Source organism: Electrophorus electricus, chromosome 5, assembly GCF_013358815.1.
Source record: "Electrophorus electricus isolate fEleEle1 chromosome 5, fEleEle1.pri, whole genome shotgun sequence".
NCBI classification, from domain to species: domain Eukaryota; kingdom Metazoa; phylum Chordata; class Actinopteri; order Gymnotiformes; family Gymnotidae; genus Electrophorus; species Electrophorus electricus.
In genome coordinates this window covers 26,182,021-26,200,615 of record NC_049539.1, presented here as the reverse complement: position 1 = coordinate 26,200,615, position 18,595 = coordinate 26,182,021, and the positions used below count along the sequence as shown (strand labels likewise).

Genomic DNA, 18,595 nt, shown 5'->3' with positions numbered 1-18,595 from the left:
ATGTGTGGAACTACTCCAGATTAAAAATAGCAAGACGAAATTAAAACTGGCCTGTGTGGGCGTGTGATGACATGGCCTCATGCATTGCTCATCAAAGGCCTGGCCCTCCGCTTGTTTGACGTACTCTGCGCAATCCCACGCTGCACCTCTGCTAACGAGCGCGTGTCTACAGGGCCTGGGGCGTGCTTGCTCTCTGCTGTGCTTCCCGTCCAATCAGCTCGCGAGCGTGGCTGAGAGTGACAGCTGGAGCTGAGAGGGCTACCACCAGGCCATACATGCCTCATGATTTATTAAAGCCTCATTAATTATTTATTATTTGTGTACGCGGGAATTTATTTATGATTTAATTATGTTCGACAAGCTCTGGGAATCGGAAGGTTCAAGCGAAGTTCAAACAAAATCAAATTTATGTGAGCAAAATAAACTTTATATGAATTTTTTTTTCTTTTTCTCTCTCTCTCCGCCCATCAGGAACTCTGTGGAACCTGTCCTCCTACGAGCCCCTGAAGATGGTGGTGATAAACCACGGCCTGCAGACCATGACCAACGAGGTCATCATCCCGCACTCGGGCTGGGACCCCGAGCCCGACGAGGACTCCAAGCCGCGCGACGCCGAGTGGACCACCGTCTTCAAGAACACGTCGGGATGCCTCCGGTAAGGGCGCGCCCTTTGACCTCCCCCCCCTGCCGGGTTGGAATCTTAACGAAGGGGCCGGTCAGGCGGAAAGCGCGCCGTGTCCTTGAGCCGCGACGGCCGTACCGGTCCACGCCGTCTCGGTTTGTGTTCCGGCGGGCCCCAGCCCTGAGCAGCGTGGCGTGTAGCTGCGCCTCCAGCGCATTCCCAGGTTCCGTACCAGTGAGGCACACCACAACACCTCTGCTCGCTCCAGGTGAAGGCTCTGAAGAGTGTGTGTTTGTGTGACGGTTTGCAGACAGGAGCCCAGTCACTGTTCTACTCTGCTCGGACACGCGTGCGCACGCACCCGCACCATGGAGGGGAAATCGTGTTCAATTTTAGAAGGGCTTGTTTTTTTCAAGCAGCAATCGATAAGTGAAGGCTGAAATCAATATCCACAGTCCTCGCGCGCTCTCTCTCTCTCTCTCTCTCTCTCTCTCTCTCTCTCTCTCTTCCCTTATGTTGATGAGCCCATTAGCAGTGGAATAGTTAAAAGCCGTGTGGGGGGTCTTTGGCTGCGTAGCTTTTGATTAACCTCACCACGGTCTGAATAGGGGGGTGGTCCGCAGGGAAGACGCGCGCCTTCGGCAGGCTGTATTCCTCCAGAGAGGGAGAGAAAGCGAGAGAGAGAGTGTGCGCGAGCTGTAACACACAATTACATTTTACAACTTACTAAATTTATGGAGTTAGCAGTGCAGCTGGAACTCGCCCAACCAGACAGGAAAGTTCACTTCCTTCTGTGCAGACGGCCCGGTGTTGACCTCACCCGCCACACAGGGCTTCCAGCAGCACCTGGACCTGCTGGAGAACCACTGCCAGAACCATGATCTCACGAAAGGAGCCCAGATACCAGGGAGAACCCGATGCACGTACCTTTCAGCGAGGCAGCCAGACACAGAGTATTGTGTGCAGTAGAAAGATTTCACAAAGTTCAAATACCCATTTCAATTTGGTACAAATAACTGGACAGAGTAGTACAGCTGACTGGGCAGTACAGAAGTGAGGCATCCGCTCAGTTGTCATGGCGACCCCGGATGGGACAAGCGTCCAATAGAAGCCCCGCATGCATCAGTTTGCTGAATGAGTTAAAAACAAAGAAGGTGGTCAGCTGTGCACTCGGGGCAGAATTAGGCCAACCTCCACCGTCAGTAAACGTACAGGACGGACCGCTACCTTTGTGGACGCATTCAAAGACCAGACAAACGCTTTTAAGGCGCTACTGACCCGAGAACCGAACCCTGAAGAGAGTCCTCAGGCTCACTAACCCTCTCGCCAGCGCACGCCAGACCTAAAACTGCCAAGAGAACCGAACAGCCTGGAACGCGGGGACTGTGAACCGAAGGGTGAATTAGTATTGCCAGGCCCGAACGGAGGGTGTTGGAGGAGTGCCTCCTGACTGACAGATGCTACCCAAGTCCAGGCACAGTGAGCACAGTGGCTGTAGACAAAGGCAGACGCGGAAAGACCTGCCTGTCTACGCGCCTGCTGCAGGTTCCCCCTCACATCTCTCTCTCCCGTCCTTATGAGGGGATGTGTGAAAAATATATTTTCACATTAAAAATGCAAAACATAATCCCAACTCTCAGTACTGTGGCCCAACAAAGTAGGGCTCACATCAGCCTTTTTACCACACACACACACACACACACACACACACACACACACACGCACACAGTCGTCTCTGTCAAATATACGTACATATCAAATAGTTATAATGTCATGTCAGAAGGCCTAACCCTGCTGGGGTGTTCTCTGCAGGGGAGTGCATGGGGCAGTATACCCAGTACATCCCTCCAGGACTGTATATCAAGCTATAGCAGACTCCTTTCACCAATGCAACACTCTGAGGAGATCCCTCTCTCTCTCTCTCCCTCTCTCTCCCTCTCTCTCTCTCTCCTTCCTTCCATCCTCTGTATCTGTCTCTTGCCCTCTGTATCCCTCTCCTGAAATCTCTTAATTAACTGACCTTTGGACAGTAAGGGTCTGATAAGATTGAAATTGCCTTCTTTGGTCTCTCTCACCCTCTTGATAACCCCCCCCCCCCGTCTCTCTCTCTCTCTCTCTCTCTCTCCTTCCCTCCCTCCATCTTCCTGTAGCAGTTTAATAAGAGAAATCTTCTTTGGCCTCACTGGGAGGAGACAGGCAGGTGCTGATAGACAGGCACCTTCTGCGTGCTCTGCTCCGTCAGCCAGTAACGCACAGACAGGCAGATGTGCGTGCAGCCTTCTGGGTCCTCAGTGCCCGAGCGTGTCCTTGGGTTTGATTTACAGCGCGCTATGAGCGTGGGGTCTGAGGAACTCGAATAACAGAGCTGTGGTCAGAACTCCACACCAGCCCCCAGCCTATCAGAGGATTTGTGGCGGCCACTCGCTAGGGCGCTGCCAACTGCAGGTGTGGTACTGCTCCCTGAGGGGTTTGACACGTCCTGCCTGAAGCTTCTGGTTCCTTCTGCGATTCAGAGACCAAAAGATGCACGTGTGTGTGTGTGTGTGTGTGTGTGTGTGTGTGTGTGTGTGTGTGAGGGAGAGACGCCTGCATGTGCTTGCTCGAGCAGGTGAACTGGACGTGTCCTCAAATCTCCTAATAGCACGGTACGAAATCACGACCACAGCACAATGCGTACCTTCGTCTGTCGCCATGGAAACGAAGCACTTCAGTAGACCTGAGCCAGAAGAGTCTTATTAGAATATTCCCACCAAACGTAGACCCGGAGCAGCCATCTCCGCTCCTATTGGTTGCCAGCCCTCCCTGATTGGCTGGCGATCCCTTAGCCTGCGTAAGCAACAATTGGAAAACGCAAAATGTATGGAAATGAATTATGGGAAAGTGGTACGTGGTTCAGACTGGGGGGGGGGGCTGGGTCAGAATCCTGCTTTAGGACACGGGACACTATAGAAAAGCTCCGAGTGTTGGAGCTGAGCGCGCGAGCGCTGCCTCGCCTCACTGTGCGTGGCCTGAGGTTTTCCGAGGAGCCTTTCATTGACGCGTGTACGTGCGTGTGCGCAGGAACGTGAGCTCGGACGGCGCAGAGGCTCGCCGGCGTCTGCGCGAGTGTGACGGCCTGGTGGACGCTCTCCTCCATGCCCTGCAGTCAGCCGTGGGGAAGAAGGACATGGACAACAAGGTGGGACGGCCCCGGCCCCGCCCCCTGGGTCCTGGCCCCGCCCCCAGGCCCCAAATCGACCCTCTCTACTCCCTTCCCCTGGAGTGGCCAGGGCTCAGCAGGTCCCCAACACCAGGCCTGGAAATCCAAGTCTGCATTGAAATTCAGGCAGTGAGGTCGCGGTTATTGATTTGAATGTTTAATGGAGCTCTAACACACATCTGCTGTCCGTCTCTTACTGCGTTCGTTCAGTTAAATCCAATTCACATCAACGGGCCTTGATGGCAAATTTTGTTACACTACTGACATGCATCCTCAAATTGACGAGAGCTGTCATGGAAACAGATTCATGAAGAGTCCATTTCAAATGCCATTATCTGGTATTTCTCTCTCTCTCTCCCTCTCTCTCTCTCACTCCCTCTCCCTCCTTGTGTGTGTGTATGTCCCAGTCTGTGGAGAACTGCGTGTGCATCATGAGGAACCTGTCCTACCACGTGCACAAGGAGGTTCCTGGGGCAGAGAAGTACCAGGATGCGTCGGAGCTGACGGTCCCTGGATCCGCCGGGCCCCAGCGGAAGAAGAAAGATGATGCCGGCTGCTTCGGCGGCAAGAAGGCCAAAGGTCAGCCTCCCCTCCCTGCAGCTCCGGTCGTTTGGGATATGGAGTGTAATCGTTTATTGGCGGTGGGCCGAGGGGAAGCCACCTGTCACATGGTGCCGTCTTCCTGCTACTCGCTAATTCTGTAGACTTAGGTGACAGAAAACCCAGATACATGGCTCAGATCATCCAGACGTGTGTGTGTGTGTGTGGCTGACTCGGATGCTCTGTGCTTAAGCTCATGCCCCGTCCAGGTCTCGGAGGGGACCCAATTATACCCTCGTCATGTCGAAACCAGCGTCACCCCCGTTACACTGGCGCGGTGTGCGAACGAGCACCCGCTTGTCCAGCTGGTGGTGCTCAAGGCGCGCCTCACGGGAGCGAGCGGCCCGAATTTATTTAACCCAAACAAAACAACAAGAAATGGAGGCGTCAGCTCCATTTCTGAATAGCCGTTCAGATTGTACTCCAGCAGCCTCGTGGCCTGAGTTAAATGGGGCTAATTGTGCATCTCGTCAAGCCGTGTGACACCTTCGTTAGCAGAGCCGCGGAACAGCCTGAGACCATCGCGTCCCCGAATTTCAATTCCACTCCTTGCCCTTATTTATTTATTTGTGGCGAAGAGTAATTTAACCTGTGACCCGCGCCACCAGGGTACCGGGCTGGCGTAAACACTTAGCCGAGTGCTGGCGCCCAGGATTTGAGCGTGCGAGCGAGAGCGGCGCTCCTGCGCTGGAGGTTGCTTTTCCCAGAATGCCGCACGGCTGGGCGCGTGGTAGGGGTGGCAGTGCGAGGCAGCTAATGTTCCAGGAGTTTGGGGGAACCTGCTCAGCTTTGAGGGAAGATGAGTGAGATGTAGATTAGTGAACGGGCAGAACGAACACACACACACACAAACACACACACACACCCCTTTTATCATACTTTTTCTTCTTTCCTTGTGCTTGTCTTTTGGCTTTGCTGGTGCTGTGCTGTGCTGGCTATCTGTAGAGGAATGGTTTAATCAAGGTGAGTGTCTCTCCGTCTCTTCCACTAAAGCGTCTTTGTCATTCCATGTTTCATCTCTGTAAGTTACAGTCCCACACTTGTTAGATGAGAGTCCAGCTACCTTCCATGTGACGTTTCCCTTTGTTTTAGAAAGCTGTCGGGCGGGTGATTGGGTGGGTATGTTTGGGGGGGTGAGTGAGTGGACACGTTTGTCCTGTCCGCTGCTTTAGTAAGTGTGTGTCAGTGGAGTGACGGTTGGTGGTCTGCTCGAAGTGTCTGTGTCTGTCCGCTGTAGAGAACCTCAGTTGTTAGGCTGTAGTGTGAGTTGTGTGTGAGTTGTGTGTGTGTGTGTGTGTCATAATGGTCTTTACATTTATGATAGTTTTACCTTCTCCGAAGTTGCAAACTCACCTGCGCTATGCACGTTTGTTCCAGGGAGGAGAAACGGGGAGAATGATAAGAGCTACGACACCCTGGACCTCCCCAAGCGCACGGAGCCCACTAAAGGTAAGTCTGTGCTGCACGCGGGCGTGGCGTGGCGTCCACGACCTGCCATGCACACGCCCTCTTCAAACACACAGGCCAGAGTGAACGCGGTTTTAAAAAAACAAACAAGCAAGCAAGAAGCCCCAACGGCTCTGAAGGTTGGCTTTGTTTGCAAAGGGAGTGTGTGTTTTGTATGTGTTTGTTTGGAAAGCGAGTGTGCGTTGTTTGTCGAGTGAAATGCGCTCAGGAATCCGCCACATATAAACACGCAGGGCTCCTTTTCTCACAAACACATTATATCCGTGACAAATTACAGCCGTAACACTGAGACAGAGGGAGAGAGGGATAGCGAGAGCATGAGAGTGTAAGCAGTCGTGGCGTATTTGATGAAAGAGGATGTTTGGCTTGCCTGTGTGTGTGTGGTCGTGAGCCTGCCAATCACACGCCCTTTCTAGTGGCATCTCTTCAACAGTGTTTCTGGAGGGCTCCTTCATTAAGCAGGTCCCAGCTGATGGCTGTGCTTTCCAGGGCTCTAAACGCCTTTGTCAAGCGGGTACGTTGAGTTCGGAAGGAGGTGGGGTTAGGCGGTGCCCTCGCAGGCCCAGACGCTTTGGGCGACCTCCCACCCTCTCCCTGCTCGGGCCCTTGGCATCGCGCTGGACTCCTGGACCAAAATCAAAGTCTTTCAGCCCAGTGGGGCCCCAAGTACTCTCCTGGACACCACTCATCACGCGCCCTCGTCCTGAGCCGGAATGTAGGGAGCTTATGACGGCGACGGAATTCTGACCTCAGACGCCCCCCCGCTCCTCTGTAAGGAGGAGGCTGGGTTGAAATCTGCACTCTGGAACGTTGGCCGACTCGGGCCGTTGGCCAATCGGCTCCCTCGGAGCCTGGGATTCGTCCACCCCGTCCGATTCGCTATCCGTTTCCTCTTCAGCCTTCGTGCTGTACTGGACGTCTTCGTGGTGCAGAGGAACCCTGATGAGGAGAAGTGGACGAGCCCCGATCTGCATTTTTCCTCGCTCGGGTGTGTGTGTGTGTGTGTGTGTGTGTGTGTGTGTGTGTGTGTGTGTGTGTGTGTTCGGAGGGGAGACCAGTAGCAGATGAGAAGGATGGTGCAGGGAAGGGGTGTAGAAGCAGTAATTAAGTGTGAGAGTGGATGACAGCAGAGCACGTCACTTCCTTTCACCTTGACAGAGGTCACAGAATTCCCTCTCTCCCTCACAAACACACACGTGCACACGCAGTGGTTGCTGGGGAAGCCCAAAGCACAAGGAGCCCCGGAACGTGCAGATACAGCCGAGCTCCACACACAGCCTTCTGCTGCAGAGAGAGACCGAGAGAGACCGCGAGAGAGACACAGGGAGACGGAGACTGAGTGAGCTGGAGAGCAGTGGAGGTTGAGGGAGAGACTCCGAAGACTCAGACTCGTTTCACAGAGAGGGAGGGACACCATACTCTCTCTGCCAGAGGTCCAGCAGGACGTAATTAAGGCGATGATGATGCTGATGACTCCCCCAAAGCGAGCTACCCGGCCCCGTTGTAGCCTGGCCCAGATTACTTTATATCGGCTTCGTCACCGTGGTCCCGATTTTCCTGGCCATAGGCATCACGGTGTCCTCTGAAAATATGAATATTTCCTTCACAAGTTGTCTTCGCTTCATTTACTTATCTAATTATTCCTAAATAGAGTAATAATATGCTTGTTTCAAATCGAAACATATTTTCTTAATGGCAAAATCCAAAAACGTCATGCCTATATTTTGTCGCGTGGTGCCGAGGTAATGACCACAGCCCAGCGTTTGATGACGTTTCGCCGTGCCGATACTCGATGCTCCCTGACTCGACACACGCAGCCTTAAAGCCTCCTCGTGAACCTCTCTCCGCTCCGGTACGGATCTCAAAGGGAACCGCAGCGACACAGCCGCTCTGCATCCTTATTCCCGGCACTCCTCAAAGCAGCGTTACGCCCATCAGACTGACCCAGCCACACGCCGGACTATCCTTTTGAGGCCCTACTCCTGCTCGCCATCGAGCAGCAGAGCTAGAACATATTCAAATATTCAACCAGGAATGGGAATGGGAATCAAGCAGTTAAATTGCGAACAGCCGGTTTTGTTTTCCCCCAGCAGGGAGGATTCCGGTTGAATGTGTTTTTTTTTAATCCTAAGAACTCGTGTTCTCCATAGTCCTCTGCCTCCCGTGGCCTTGACGTGAAACATACCGCACTTCCCCGAGGTCTTTCGGGGATCGGTACTTTTGGTCTGCTTTCGGTTTCGTATCCAGTCCCGGGTCGGTCCATCCTACTCCGGCTGGTCCGGGCGCAGCTGCAGGCCACTCCAGAACTGGGTCGCCCCCACACGGAGCCAGAACCGGGTTGCGTAGACAACCTTCAAGAACTTTGTGAAATAGACCAATGTGCCAAAAAGAACTCAATCTTTCTCACTGTCTACGTCTTCCTCTCCTGCCATCCATCACACAAATTCCCCTCCCCTCTCTCTGTTTGTTTATTTTCACGTGCTCTCGCTCTCTCGCTCTCTCTCTCCCTCTCATTCACACTCGCTCGCGCGCTCTCTCTCCCTCTCACTCACACTCGCTCGCGCGCTCTCTCTCTCGCTCTCTCCCTCTCTCTCTTGCTCGCTTGCTCGCACTCTCTCTCTCTCTCTCTCTCTCTCTCTCTTCCACTCGCTCTCTCTCTCTCTCTCACACTCGCGCGCTCTCTCTCTCTCTCTCTCTCTCTCTCTTCCACTCGCGCTCTCTCTCTCTCTTCCACTCGCGCTCTCTCCTCTCTCTCTCTCTCTCTCTCTCTCTCTCTCTCTCTCTCTCTCTCTCCCACTCGTGTGTGCTCTCTCTCTCTCTCTCTCTCTCTCTCCCACTCGTGCTCTCTCTCTCTCTCTCTCTCTCTCTCTTCCACTCGCGCTCTCTCTCTTCCACTCGCGCTCTCTCTCTCTCTCTCTCCCACTCGTGCTCTCTCTCTCTCTCTCTCTCTCTCTCTTCCACTCGCGCTCTCTCTCTTCCACTCGCGCTCTCTCTCTCTCTCTCTTCCACTCGCGCTCTCTCTCTCTTCCACTCGCGCTCTCTCCTCTCTCTCTCTCTTTCTCTCCCACTCGCGCTCTCTCTCGCGCTCTCTCTCTCTCTCTCTCCCACTCGCGCTCTCTCTCGCGCTCTCTCTCTCTCCCACTCGCGCGCTCTCTCTCTCTCTCCCACTCACACTCACACTCTCCCTCTCGCTCGCTCTCTCTCTCGCTCGCTCTCTCTCTCCCTCCTGTCTTCTGCTGCTGTTATTTCTTTCTCTCACGTGTCAAAGTTCTTGCGCTGGTGACTTCATGGCCCACCGCTAGGCATTCAGCCACTACAGTGTGGACACCAGTGGTGCACCTGTGTCGGACGAAACGGTGGGCACCAAAGACCGCTTTTCTGGACCCAACAGCGGACACTAAAGGACGATTTTATGCACCGGCTACTCCTGGTCTTGTCCCTAATTGCCCCATCCCTTATTTACTGCTCGGGCTGTTTACAGTTATTTATTGACGCCTGTCTGCTGTTATTTATTAATGGTGCAAACCACTGTAGCAGCTAGCCGGTCCGTCAGGTTCTGGTTCAGTGCAGCTGTGATTATCTGAGGTGTTTCTGGATTCTGCCCCTGACTTGGCGGTTCTGTGCCTGTACACTTTGTTTTGATTGATTTTGTCCAGTGCGAAGTTGCGCATATGCGCAGATGAATGCTGATGAATGTCAGACATGCGTCTTTAAGGTGATGTATAGTGATTGCTCTTTAAACGTTCCCACACGACTTATTTCACTGCAGTTAAGGCATAAACACACAGCATCTTGGGGTGTGTGTGTGTGTGTGTGTGTGTGTGTGTGTGTCTAGATTAAGTCTTAATTTCCCTGCGGATACCAGCTGCTGTTGTGACAGAAGACTGGCAGCATCATCTCGCCTCGCCTTGATTGCCAATCATCATGTGCGCACACACACACACACACACACACACACACACACACACACACACACACACACACACACACACGCTGCGCCAGTGGAACACCCAGCTTCCATGCAAATGGTCATCGGCCCCAGCATCACGGGATCCTGCGCGATTTGCCGTGATAGCAAACAGGAGATTTACGGCTCGTCTGAGAGCAGGCCAAATTACAGGGCCATTTTCCCATTTTTCTACTGATCCAAGACCAGCCCCGCTCGGGCTCCAGAAGCCTGGCCACCACGGTGTTGCCATGACGTCCGCGCCTGGAGCGCATCCGCGCTGGATTTCAATGGAGCCACTCTGACTGGCACGTCACTTGATTTGTTATTCGACTGGTTCATTGGAAGTATGGGCAGGCTGTCTCCCAGTTTCCACGACAGGGCTGTTGTCAGGGTGGGTGCGATCCCGGGAACAGGGTTCCCCGTCAGCATAGAGAGCCTTCGTCTGCCGGTAGCAGAGTGAGTGTGTGTTGGGGCGGTTGGAGCGGTTCTAATATTTGGTGTAATGCACGTCGTTAATCGCGTCTAATTGCTTGCGAAAACGAGCCCCTCGCGTGCCCGAGCGGTGCCGTCTTAACGAGAGCAGGTGCGCGGCGCACGCCGTGCGGTACAGCTGCGGCTCGCTTGCGCCGCTCCTCCTGCCGGTGCTGGCCGGCTCTCGGGAACGGCCGTCCGGAGCAAAGCTGCCAGTTTTTTGCCGGCTAGCGTTTTACCCAGAAGTATTTACTGCCCGCTGTTTTTATGAATAACTACCTTTTATTGGTTAGAATGATCGTTAGCCTTTTTGAGTGAGGTGCTGCTGCTGGGTTTGGGTTTATAACCGTAACCACCTGTTATTATAATGCAAAGGTATTCACTCGGTCATCGCGCGCGCACACACACACACACACGCGCAGCAGATCAGTAAGAGGATGTGTGCATGGTTTCATTGGCTCACCCACCGTGGTCTGCCCAGGCTTTGCACACACTATCAAACCCATTTATTCCGACGATCGGCGTCCTCGATCCAGTCCGGCCGGAAGTGGCGCCGGATGTGGTGCCGTCTCTCCCACCTCCTGGTCTGTGTCCACCACGTGCCGCTTGACCCCGGCATGGGCGTGCGGGCACCCTGCTGGCAGGAGTGTTTAATGTGCGTGGGCATTGGCTTCTGTCCCCGCCTACTCCAGCTCACAGGGAAGCAGGCCGGTCATTAGGAGTGATGGTAATCGTGTTTCTCTCTAGACTGTTTCCTGTCGTACACACGCTTGACACACTTAGACCGGCAGACAAACAGCAGCTGGTACAGGTGAGAACATGACGCTTTGCTTTCAACCATGAAGGTCTCATTATGGGCTTGTTAACAGTCATGCTCTACAATATGCTACTGTGGAGAGGTGTGTGTGTGTGTGTGTGTGTGTGTGTGTGTGTGTGTGAGGGCTAGAAAGAGAGATTGGCGGGCTGGGAACAGAGCAGGTAGGCATGATGAGCGTGTGTAAATCCCAGAGCGTGTGAAAAGTGATGGCACCAGTCGCAATGGTGCTTTGGGCGAATAACAAATGAAGCATTCGAGGCCACTAGAGGAGAGGAGAGGGGGAGCAATGGATTGTGGGGGATGAGGAGGTGGGGGGGGGGGGGGTTGAGGCAGACGTGGCGATCACTTATCCAGCCAGTCTGGGAGAGAGGCTTCGTGTGAAGAATGGGCTGCAACCGCTCTCGCTCGGGGGTGTGTCCCCAGCAGACAGACGGATTGGGTCCCGGCCCATCGCCGCAGCAACCCCGAGTGCAGGAGCACACCTGCGCTCTCTCAGGAGAGGGTGAGCCGCAAAGAACGCAGAGAGCCGAATAGAAGAGATGGAGAAGTTTTTCATGAGAGAGTCCTTCCTGTGAACACGTTTTTACCCGCTGCAGATGCTTGCCACACACACACACGGTTCTCTGGGCTCGAGTGCACCGCGCCTGTTCTGATGTGCAGCGATAGGCCTGTCAGTTTTATATGGCTCACACCTCATTACTGCAACACCACCCTTTGAAGAAGCTTTGCTTTGATGGGATATTTGAATTAATGCACGTCTGATGCATCTGTCTGCTCCTCTCTCACTCCATGAGCTGGAGCAGCATATAGAACCTCTCCCGTCCTTGGGGCTGGATCAGTTTGTGCGGTGATGTTCTGTGCTCTGGGCAGGTGTCGCATTCTTAGCACATAATGCTGTGTGAACTTTCACTTCCCACCAGAAGATAACACACACTCCAGCATACACCCCACGACATCAGGAAGCTTGCCTGCTGTCCTGCTGTGTGTGTGTGTGTGTGTGTGTGTGTGTGTGTGTGTGTGTGTGTGTGTGCGCGCATGTAAGGAAGGATGTCAGTGATGCTTGGCTGCTCAGAAAAAAACAGCTGGCCAAGGTGACCCCGCGTTTAGCATGTGAAGGCGGGCCGGGCGCTAACCCCAACACGGGCTACGGGCTGGGAACCGAGATGGCTGTCCCGAGCTTTCCCATGATGCCATTTTACAGGCCACGCGCTGCTTCGCTGTCGGTCTTTAAAAAACCGAGCCAACACAACATCGTCGCCCCTTTGCACCTTGTCTGTCTGTGTCTCTCTCTCTCTCTCTCTCTCTCTCTCTCTCTGGTCACATTAAGAAGACGAAGAGACTATTGTTCTGTAGTGATGACTGCTATTTTCAGGTTGGGGGGGCGGGGGAGTGGTTAGTGGATGCTGGTCTCCTTTTCAGTCTCCTCTTCCATCTTTCATTTTTTCTCTCTCACACACACACACACACACACACACACACACTCCCTAATCGAAAGCTTTAAAAGCCTTAAGAAGAAAGCTGTGGATCCAGCTGCTTGTGCTGGAGCCTGGGCTCTCCTGGGGTCCCCCCCCACCACACGCACAGTGTTGCTTTCTAAAATGCACCGCATAAATTATATTTCATTGCTTTTTGTTACGTTAAAATACTAATCCATTACTTTCACGTAAACACACCAGCGGGCAGCTATGGACACAGCGGAACAGGCAAACATGCAAAGATGTTTGTATCCAGACTGGGGTAAAGAGACGCGCTGGATGGCTGAACTCCAGAACCCCACAGCGGGTCTTTCTGAGCGGAGGCACAGAAAAGGGGGGAGTGTAGAAAGACGAGTAGGGGCGAACTCAGCCTTCCGTCCGTTCCCCGACGGCCCTGCCGCTCTTCTGACGGTCCTGACAGCAGGTGCGGGACAGCAGGAGGGTCCTCCCGCCAGTAACCCGCGGTGACCCGAGAAAGCCCGGCTGAGGGAGCGAGGCAGGCACCTTTGTCTGGAGGTCCACCGTTGTCTTCGGGCTGCAGCTTCCTTTGAAGCCTTGGTGAACTGTGTGTGTGTGATGCCTTCTCAAGCTGTCTGATGCCTCTGATGCTCTCAAACAAAAGCCATCCTGCTGACTCCGGGACTTCCCATCACGTTGTGTCCCAACCTCCTGCACACACAGATCTTTGACTGTGCCAAGCTCTAGAGCTGGGCACACACAAACACTCCTGCTGTTCTTCAGTGGCCTCGATCGCCCGTCCCTTCTCTTTAGAGATGATACCCCATTTGAGATATTAAGCGCTCCGGAAGGTTCTCTCCTTGACGCTACTGGCGGTCTCCCCCCCGCTTCTCGTGATGGCTGCCCGCCCGCGGCAAAGACAGCAGAGCAGAAGATGGAGCATGTGACCCCAAAGGGCCTGTCGATTGGAGCCCGCTTCTTTCCCATCAAATTGGAGCACTTCCCTTAATTGCAGCCAATAAGGAGGACGCTTGAAGCCAATTAGGCTAATTGTTTGACGAGCAGCCCAGTGCTCTCTTTGCTTTCTGGACTGAGAGAGAGAACCTGTGTGTGTGTGTGTGTGTGTGTGTGTGTGTGTGTGTGAGACTACACTGTGGTATTGTGTTGTGTTTTAGCATATAGTGGTTCACCTGGTTCAGCTCATTAACAAATTCCTTTTGAGTTGATTGTGCAGACCAAGTGAAGACAGTAACTGTCTGAGAGAGGGAGGGAGGGAGAGAGAGGAAGAGGAGAAAGTGTTTTCCTCTGTCATGTTTCCTGCCTCTGTGTCAGAAACCTCAGGATGGTTAATTACATTAATTAGCCTGAAGAGCTCATTCAGTGGGTCTGATCTGGTGATCGTGCCAATTATAAGAATCGTAGTAAAAGCACATGCTGACAGGTAGATAAAAGTGTGCGTCACCCTCAGCTCAGGGGCAGGGGGCACATGGCGACAGTCCGCAGTTATTCATAGCAATGCTAATGAGACCCCAGATCCTGACGGCGCGTAGAGACGAGCAGCGTCGCCCCGGGACACCAGCCAGCAACCAACCATCTGTGGAGGCACGGGGGTGGAGACCAGACGGACCGCTGGGCGATCGGTTGCAGGTTCTGCCACGTGATTGGCTAGTGCAGTAGAGGCGGGGATTGAAGCCAGGGCAGGGATGGGGGATGGGAGCCTTACTTTTGAGTCTGCAGCCACATAGCTGCAGCTGAACTGGAGCCCTGAGAATGGCCTGGAATACCGAAGGATCCGTCTCCCTGCGTGACGCGGCCTTCGGCACAGGCACCAGGTGAAAAAGTTTTTTTTGGGGGGGGGGGGGGGTGGTTTGCTTCTCCATCTCAGTAGACTCCCCGCACAAAATAACCCAGATGCAGTCTTTAATTTGCTGGCCTCAGTCTGAAAGCTGAGCAGGCGCGTGTGTGCCCGCGTGGGTGGACTGCCTGCACCCTTTGTTCCGGCGCTGCAGCCCAGCGCTGAGAGCCGGGGGGGGTTTGGGGGGATCCTGTTGCCAGGTGGCAACCCCCATCTCCTGTCCTCTTTCTTTCTGTGTTTTTTTTTTTTTTTTTTTAGGGTTTTTCATCTGTTCTTTTATTTATTTATTTATCTATCTATTTTGAAGCCCCAGTTTTAGTAAAAAGGGCTAGCAGGGTGGGGGTGCAGGCACACTACGGCGACGCGAACTGCTCTCACTAACGCCTCTCTTCCTCTGAATCACACCCGAGGTGCGTGTTTAGACGTCTCCGGAAATGGTGGAGATCTGGGTACTGATGGAGGTGGTGAAAGAGGAGGCGATTGGGGTGGAGACAGGGGTGTAGATTGGTGTGGAGGCAGAGGTGCAGTTGGGGTGGAGACTGAGCTGTAGACGGAGGTGGAGATGCTGGAGCAGATATGACGTTCACAGCGCCGTAATAGTTTAGCCTTGCGGCGATTTGACGCTCGCACTAAAGGTTCAGTTCTTCTTGCGTTGCGAAGATGTGTGTGTGTGTGTGTGTGTGTGTGTGTGAGTGAGTGAGGCAGACGCAGGAAGAGAAAAAGGGAGCACATTTGCAAACGGGTTCTCGTCAGCGTCGGAGGCGTGTATTACCTGGAGAGTCGTGACTGATCGATAGCCTCTCTGCTGCTCTGCGCTGAAATCTAATCCCATAAGAGCTCTGTCGGCCCCGAGCGGGCAGCCTCCGTCTTCACCAGAGATGTGTATTAACACCTTTCCTTTTGTTTACTTTTTATTTGCTGTCATATTTGGTTAACTAAATTGCCATCATGGTGTGCTGCTGTCGCACAGTGCTCCGGGAACTGGAGCAGAGCGGCCGTACGAACACGGCCGTTGCCCCCTCCGTCCGTAATGCGTACACGCATGGTCTCGGTCCCCTTGTGTGCAGCGGTATGTGTGTGCCACCTGCTGTCAGTAGTTGTGGTAGCTAATCGTGTGCATTGTATTGTCTGGCCAATGTACCTCCTCGCCTTCTTAAAAGCAGCTGGGCGGTGGCTAACTCCACCCCTTTTCTGCACCACCCCCCGGATATTGTTCGACCGGTGCACCATCCTCAGCACAGCAGTTGGCTTTCAGCATGGCAACCAGAGCATCACATGGCTGTGGGTGCTGGTGTGAGGTCATCACAGACACAGCAGTGTCGCAGGGTGGGGGGCAGGAGATGTTGGGTTTTTGGGACTGTGTTACTGAGTTAGAAACCCCAGTGGCGAGGAGCTGGAAGGCTAGCACAGAGACACCCCAGATCAGCTCTTCTGCTACTCACCTATCGGTGAAGATTAGTATGTGGGGAGCGCACGCTGATCCTAGGTCTGTCCCAATGGCCGACTAGTAGCTTTTCTTCATTCTCCGAATGCCACTGGCTTTTGGCTTCTCTTGGCAGTCAAGACCAGAGTCTGCAGTCGGATCGTTTAGCAGGCAGCAGAGGACTGAAAAGGAATGCACAAGGCATGCTGCGTTTTGTCTTGGTTTTATTCTAAATTCTTTTGCGCATACCTCAGGACAGGAAGTGTATGCATACGTGGGCTGAGGAACTTCCTTTCAGTCAGCTGACTTTGGTATTAGGGTGTTTTTTCATGAACGTTATTCTTTTCACGTCTCCCAGTGGTGGGTGGGGGTGCTTGGGTGGATGTGCATGGGCGGGGGTGTGCTCTCCCTCTTCACCTCCTCTCCTCCCCCATGTCCTTTAGGGTTTGAGCTGCTCTACCAGCCAGAGGTGGTGCGCCTCTACCTGTCCTTGCTGACGGAGAGCCAGAACTACAACACTCTGGAGGCAGCAGCTGGGGCCCTGCAGAACCTCAGCGCGGGACAGTGGACCGTAAGGCCTCCACACACACACACACACACACACACACACACACACACACACACACATGCACAGTTTGGGGCCATTTAGCCTGATGGCTCGCTACCATCCGTCATGAGCGTGCCCTGTTTCTGCGCAGCTTTCGCGCGCGTCTTCGGTGCGCAGGCTGCCGGCTGACTCACGAGTGGATACGGAGCCGATGGCTTCCACGGCTAACGTATCTCTAGTGCTGATGCTAGGCTAGCAACATCCATCCACGACGGGAATGTTATCGTTCCGGGGGGCTAAAAGGAAACGCCTGGCCTCAGTCGTGTTTAAATTAGCGTGACCGGAGTGGCCCGTGCTTGGTCTCCGGTCCCCAGACCTCGCGGCTCACGCGCCCTATCTGACGTGTTGAGTGCTCTGTAATACAGGCTCACTCAAAGCCCATCCAGCAAAGAATGCAGTCATTTCACCCCTGGACAGCTCCGTGCATGGCCTGCCGCCCACGGGCCTGACTATGCCTCACTCCTCAGATGCTTCAGGAAAAGAGAGAGAGAGAGAGAGAGAGAGAGAGAGAGAGAGAGGGAGAGAGAGACTTTTGGGCATGCATAATATTGGATTCTCCAGTAGTGAGCGCGCGCTTGCGAACCGCAACTCGGCCCACACACAGGGACCCCAGTCTGCTAAGACATGGAGCCCCCAGCGTCTGGGGTGCGCACATAGCCTAAGAGGATTTCGGAGTGTGTGCGTGTGTACACACGTGCGTGCCTGTGCACGTCTTTCCCCACCCACGCAAACGTGCTCCCATCCCTACTGTGGCTGGGGATTACATCTCCTAAAGCTCACTACCCCCTCCCATTGCTCACCATGAGGCGCTGCGGCCGTATAATCACATCTCGAGGGCACAGAGCAACTCGAGTACACAGCGACTTTTATCTTGTTCAGTGATATTTTATAAATCAAGGAGAAGGCAGCAACAGCTGATAGAAATGACTCCCGTTACTTTTCTGGTCACGAGGAGCTCCGTGCTGGAGAAGGAGGCACAGGGGGAGCGTTCTGGCAGAGACTTTGGACAGGCCTCGCACTCTGCTTTACACTGTCAATCATCCTTGTGAACCCCCCCCAGTGGTCCAACTACATCCGCGCCACCGTACGTAAGGAGAAGGGCCTGCCCATCCTGGTGGAGCTGCTCCGCTCGGACTCGGACAAGGTGGTGCGCGCCGTGGCCATCGCCCTGCGGAACCTGTCCATCGACCGCCGCAACAAAGACCTCATAGGTGAGCTCGCTACACCAGCCCCGCCCTCTCTACAAAAGACCGCCCTCTTCCGTTATGCAGCATCGCCTGTCTGTCGGCCCTGCAGCTACAGTTAGTGCTGCTAGCACAGATAACAACCGCCGTTCCAGGCTGTGACCGGGGGGTAACTGTCGATGAGCAGAGGGTTCGGGTTAGGCTTGGGTTAGCCATAGGTCTTTGGTGCTTGCCCGAGTTCTGGAATGTTCTAGTCTGGTGGGTTTATGGCTGCCGTCTCAGACCTCCCTGTGATCCTCGCCTGTGTGTACACAGGAAATTACGCCATGCGGGACCTGGTCAGCAACCTGCCCAGTGGACAGCAACGGCCTGCCAAGAACCTAGAGGAGGACACGGTGGTGGCCATCCTCAACACCATCCACGAGATCGTGACGGACAGCTCGGAGAACGCCCGCTCACTCGTCTCGGCACAGGCCATCGACAAGCTGGTGGCCATCAATCGCACCAGGTAAGGGGGCAAACTTTGGCTTCCCCTGAGCTGCATGTTGTGCGGCTGATAATCAAACCCAGCCCTGCCGTGTCACAGTCCTGTTTTGCACAGTGCATGCCAAGAGCAGGTTGTTCATCTGCATGGCTGTTTTCTGTGTGTTGGAAAACAGGCTCATTGTTTACTGTAAACATGAGTGATCCTTCTCCTTAAAGGCTTGGAGGTGCGAGAAACTCCGTAAATACCTCGTGTTATTCCACTCTGGCAGTCTGGCTACTGGACAGGACAGGAACCCAGGAGAACACTTAGATAACAAAACCTTTGTCTGTCTCAGGACAAAAAACTCTCTCCAGTAGATGCTCCCTTCTGATCTGATGCCATGTGTAATTTCTGTTTTTTTACACCGATTTACCTGCTAAAGGCAACATTTCCTCGGAATTTGTGCTTCACTGAACATCAGTTAGAGGTTTTTTTTAAGACA

General features: G+C 53.8%; 1 protein-coding gene across 4 annotated transcripts in view; it reads left to right on the top strand.

The window, feature by feature from the left end:
- Nucleotides 1-18,595, top strand: part of arvcfb (ARVCF delta catenin family member b) — a 59,893-nt gene that overhangs the window by 34,507 nt on the left and 6,791 nt on the right. For 3 of the 4 annotated variants that reach the window (XM_035525995.1, XM_035525994.1, XM_035525997.1), the window contains exons 5-12: nt 472-655; nt 3,683-3,800; nt 4,229-4,400; nt 5,367-5,384; nt 5,799-5,870; nt 16,280-16,407; nt 17,504-17,654; nt 17,943-18,135. In XM_035525995.1, coding sequence (XP_035381888.1) covers nt 472-655; nt 3,683-3,800; nt 4,229-4,400; nt 5,367-5,384; nt 5,799-5,870; nt 16,280-16,407; nt 17,504-17,654; nt 17,943-18,135 — 1,036 coding nt within the window. The remainder of the gene's footprint in view (nt 1-471; nt 656-3,682; nt 3,801-4,228; nt 4,401-5,366; nt 5,385-5,798; nt 5,871-16,279; nt 16,408-17,503; nt 17,655-17,942; nt 18,136-18,595) is intronic. The other variant, XM_035525996.1, reaches the window with a different exon arrangement.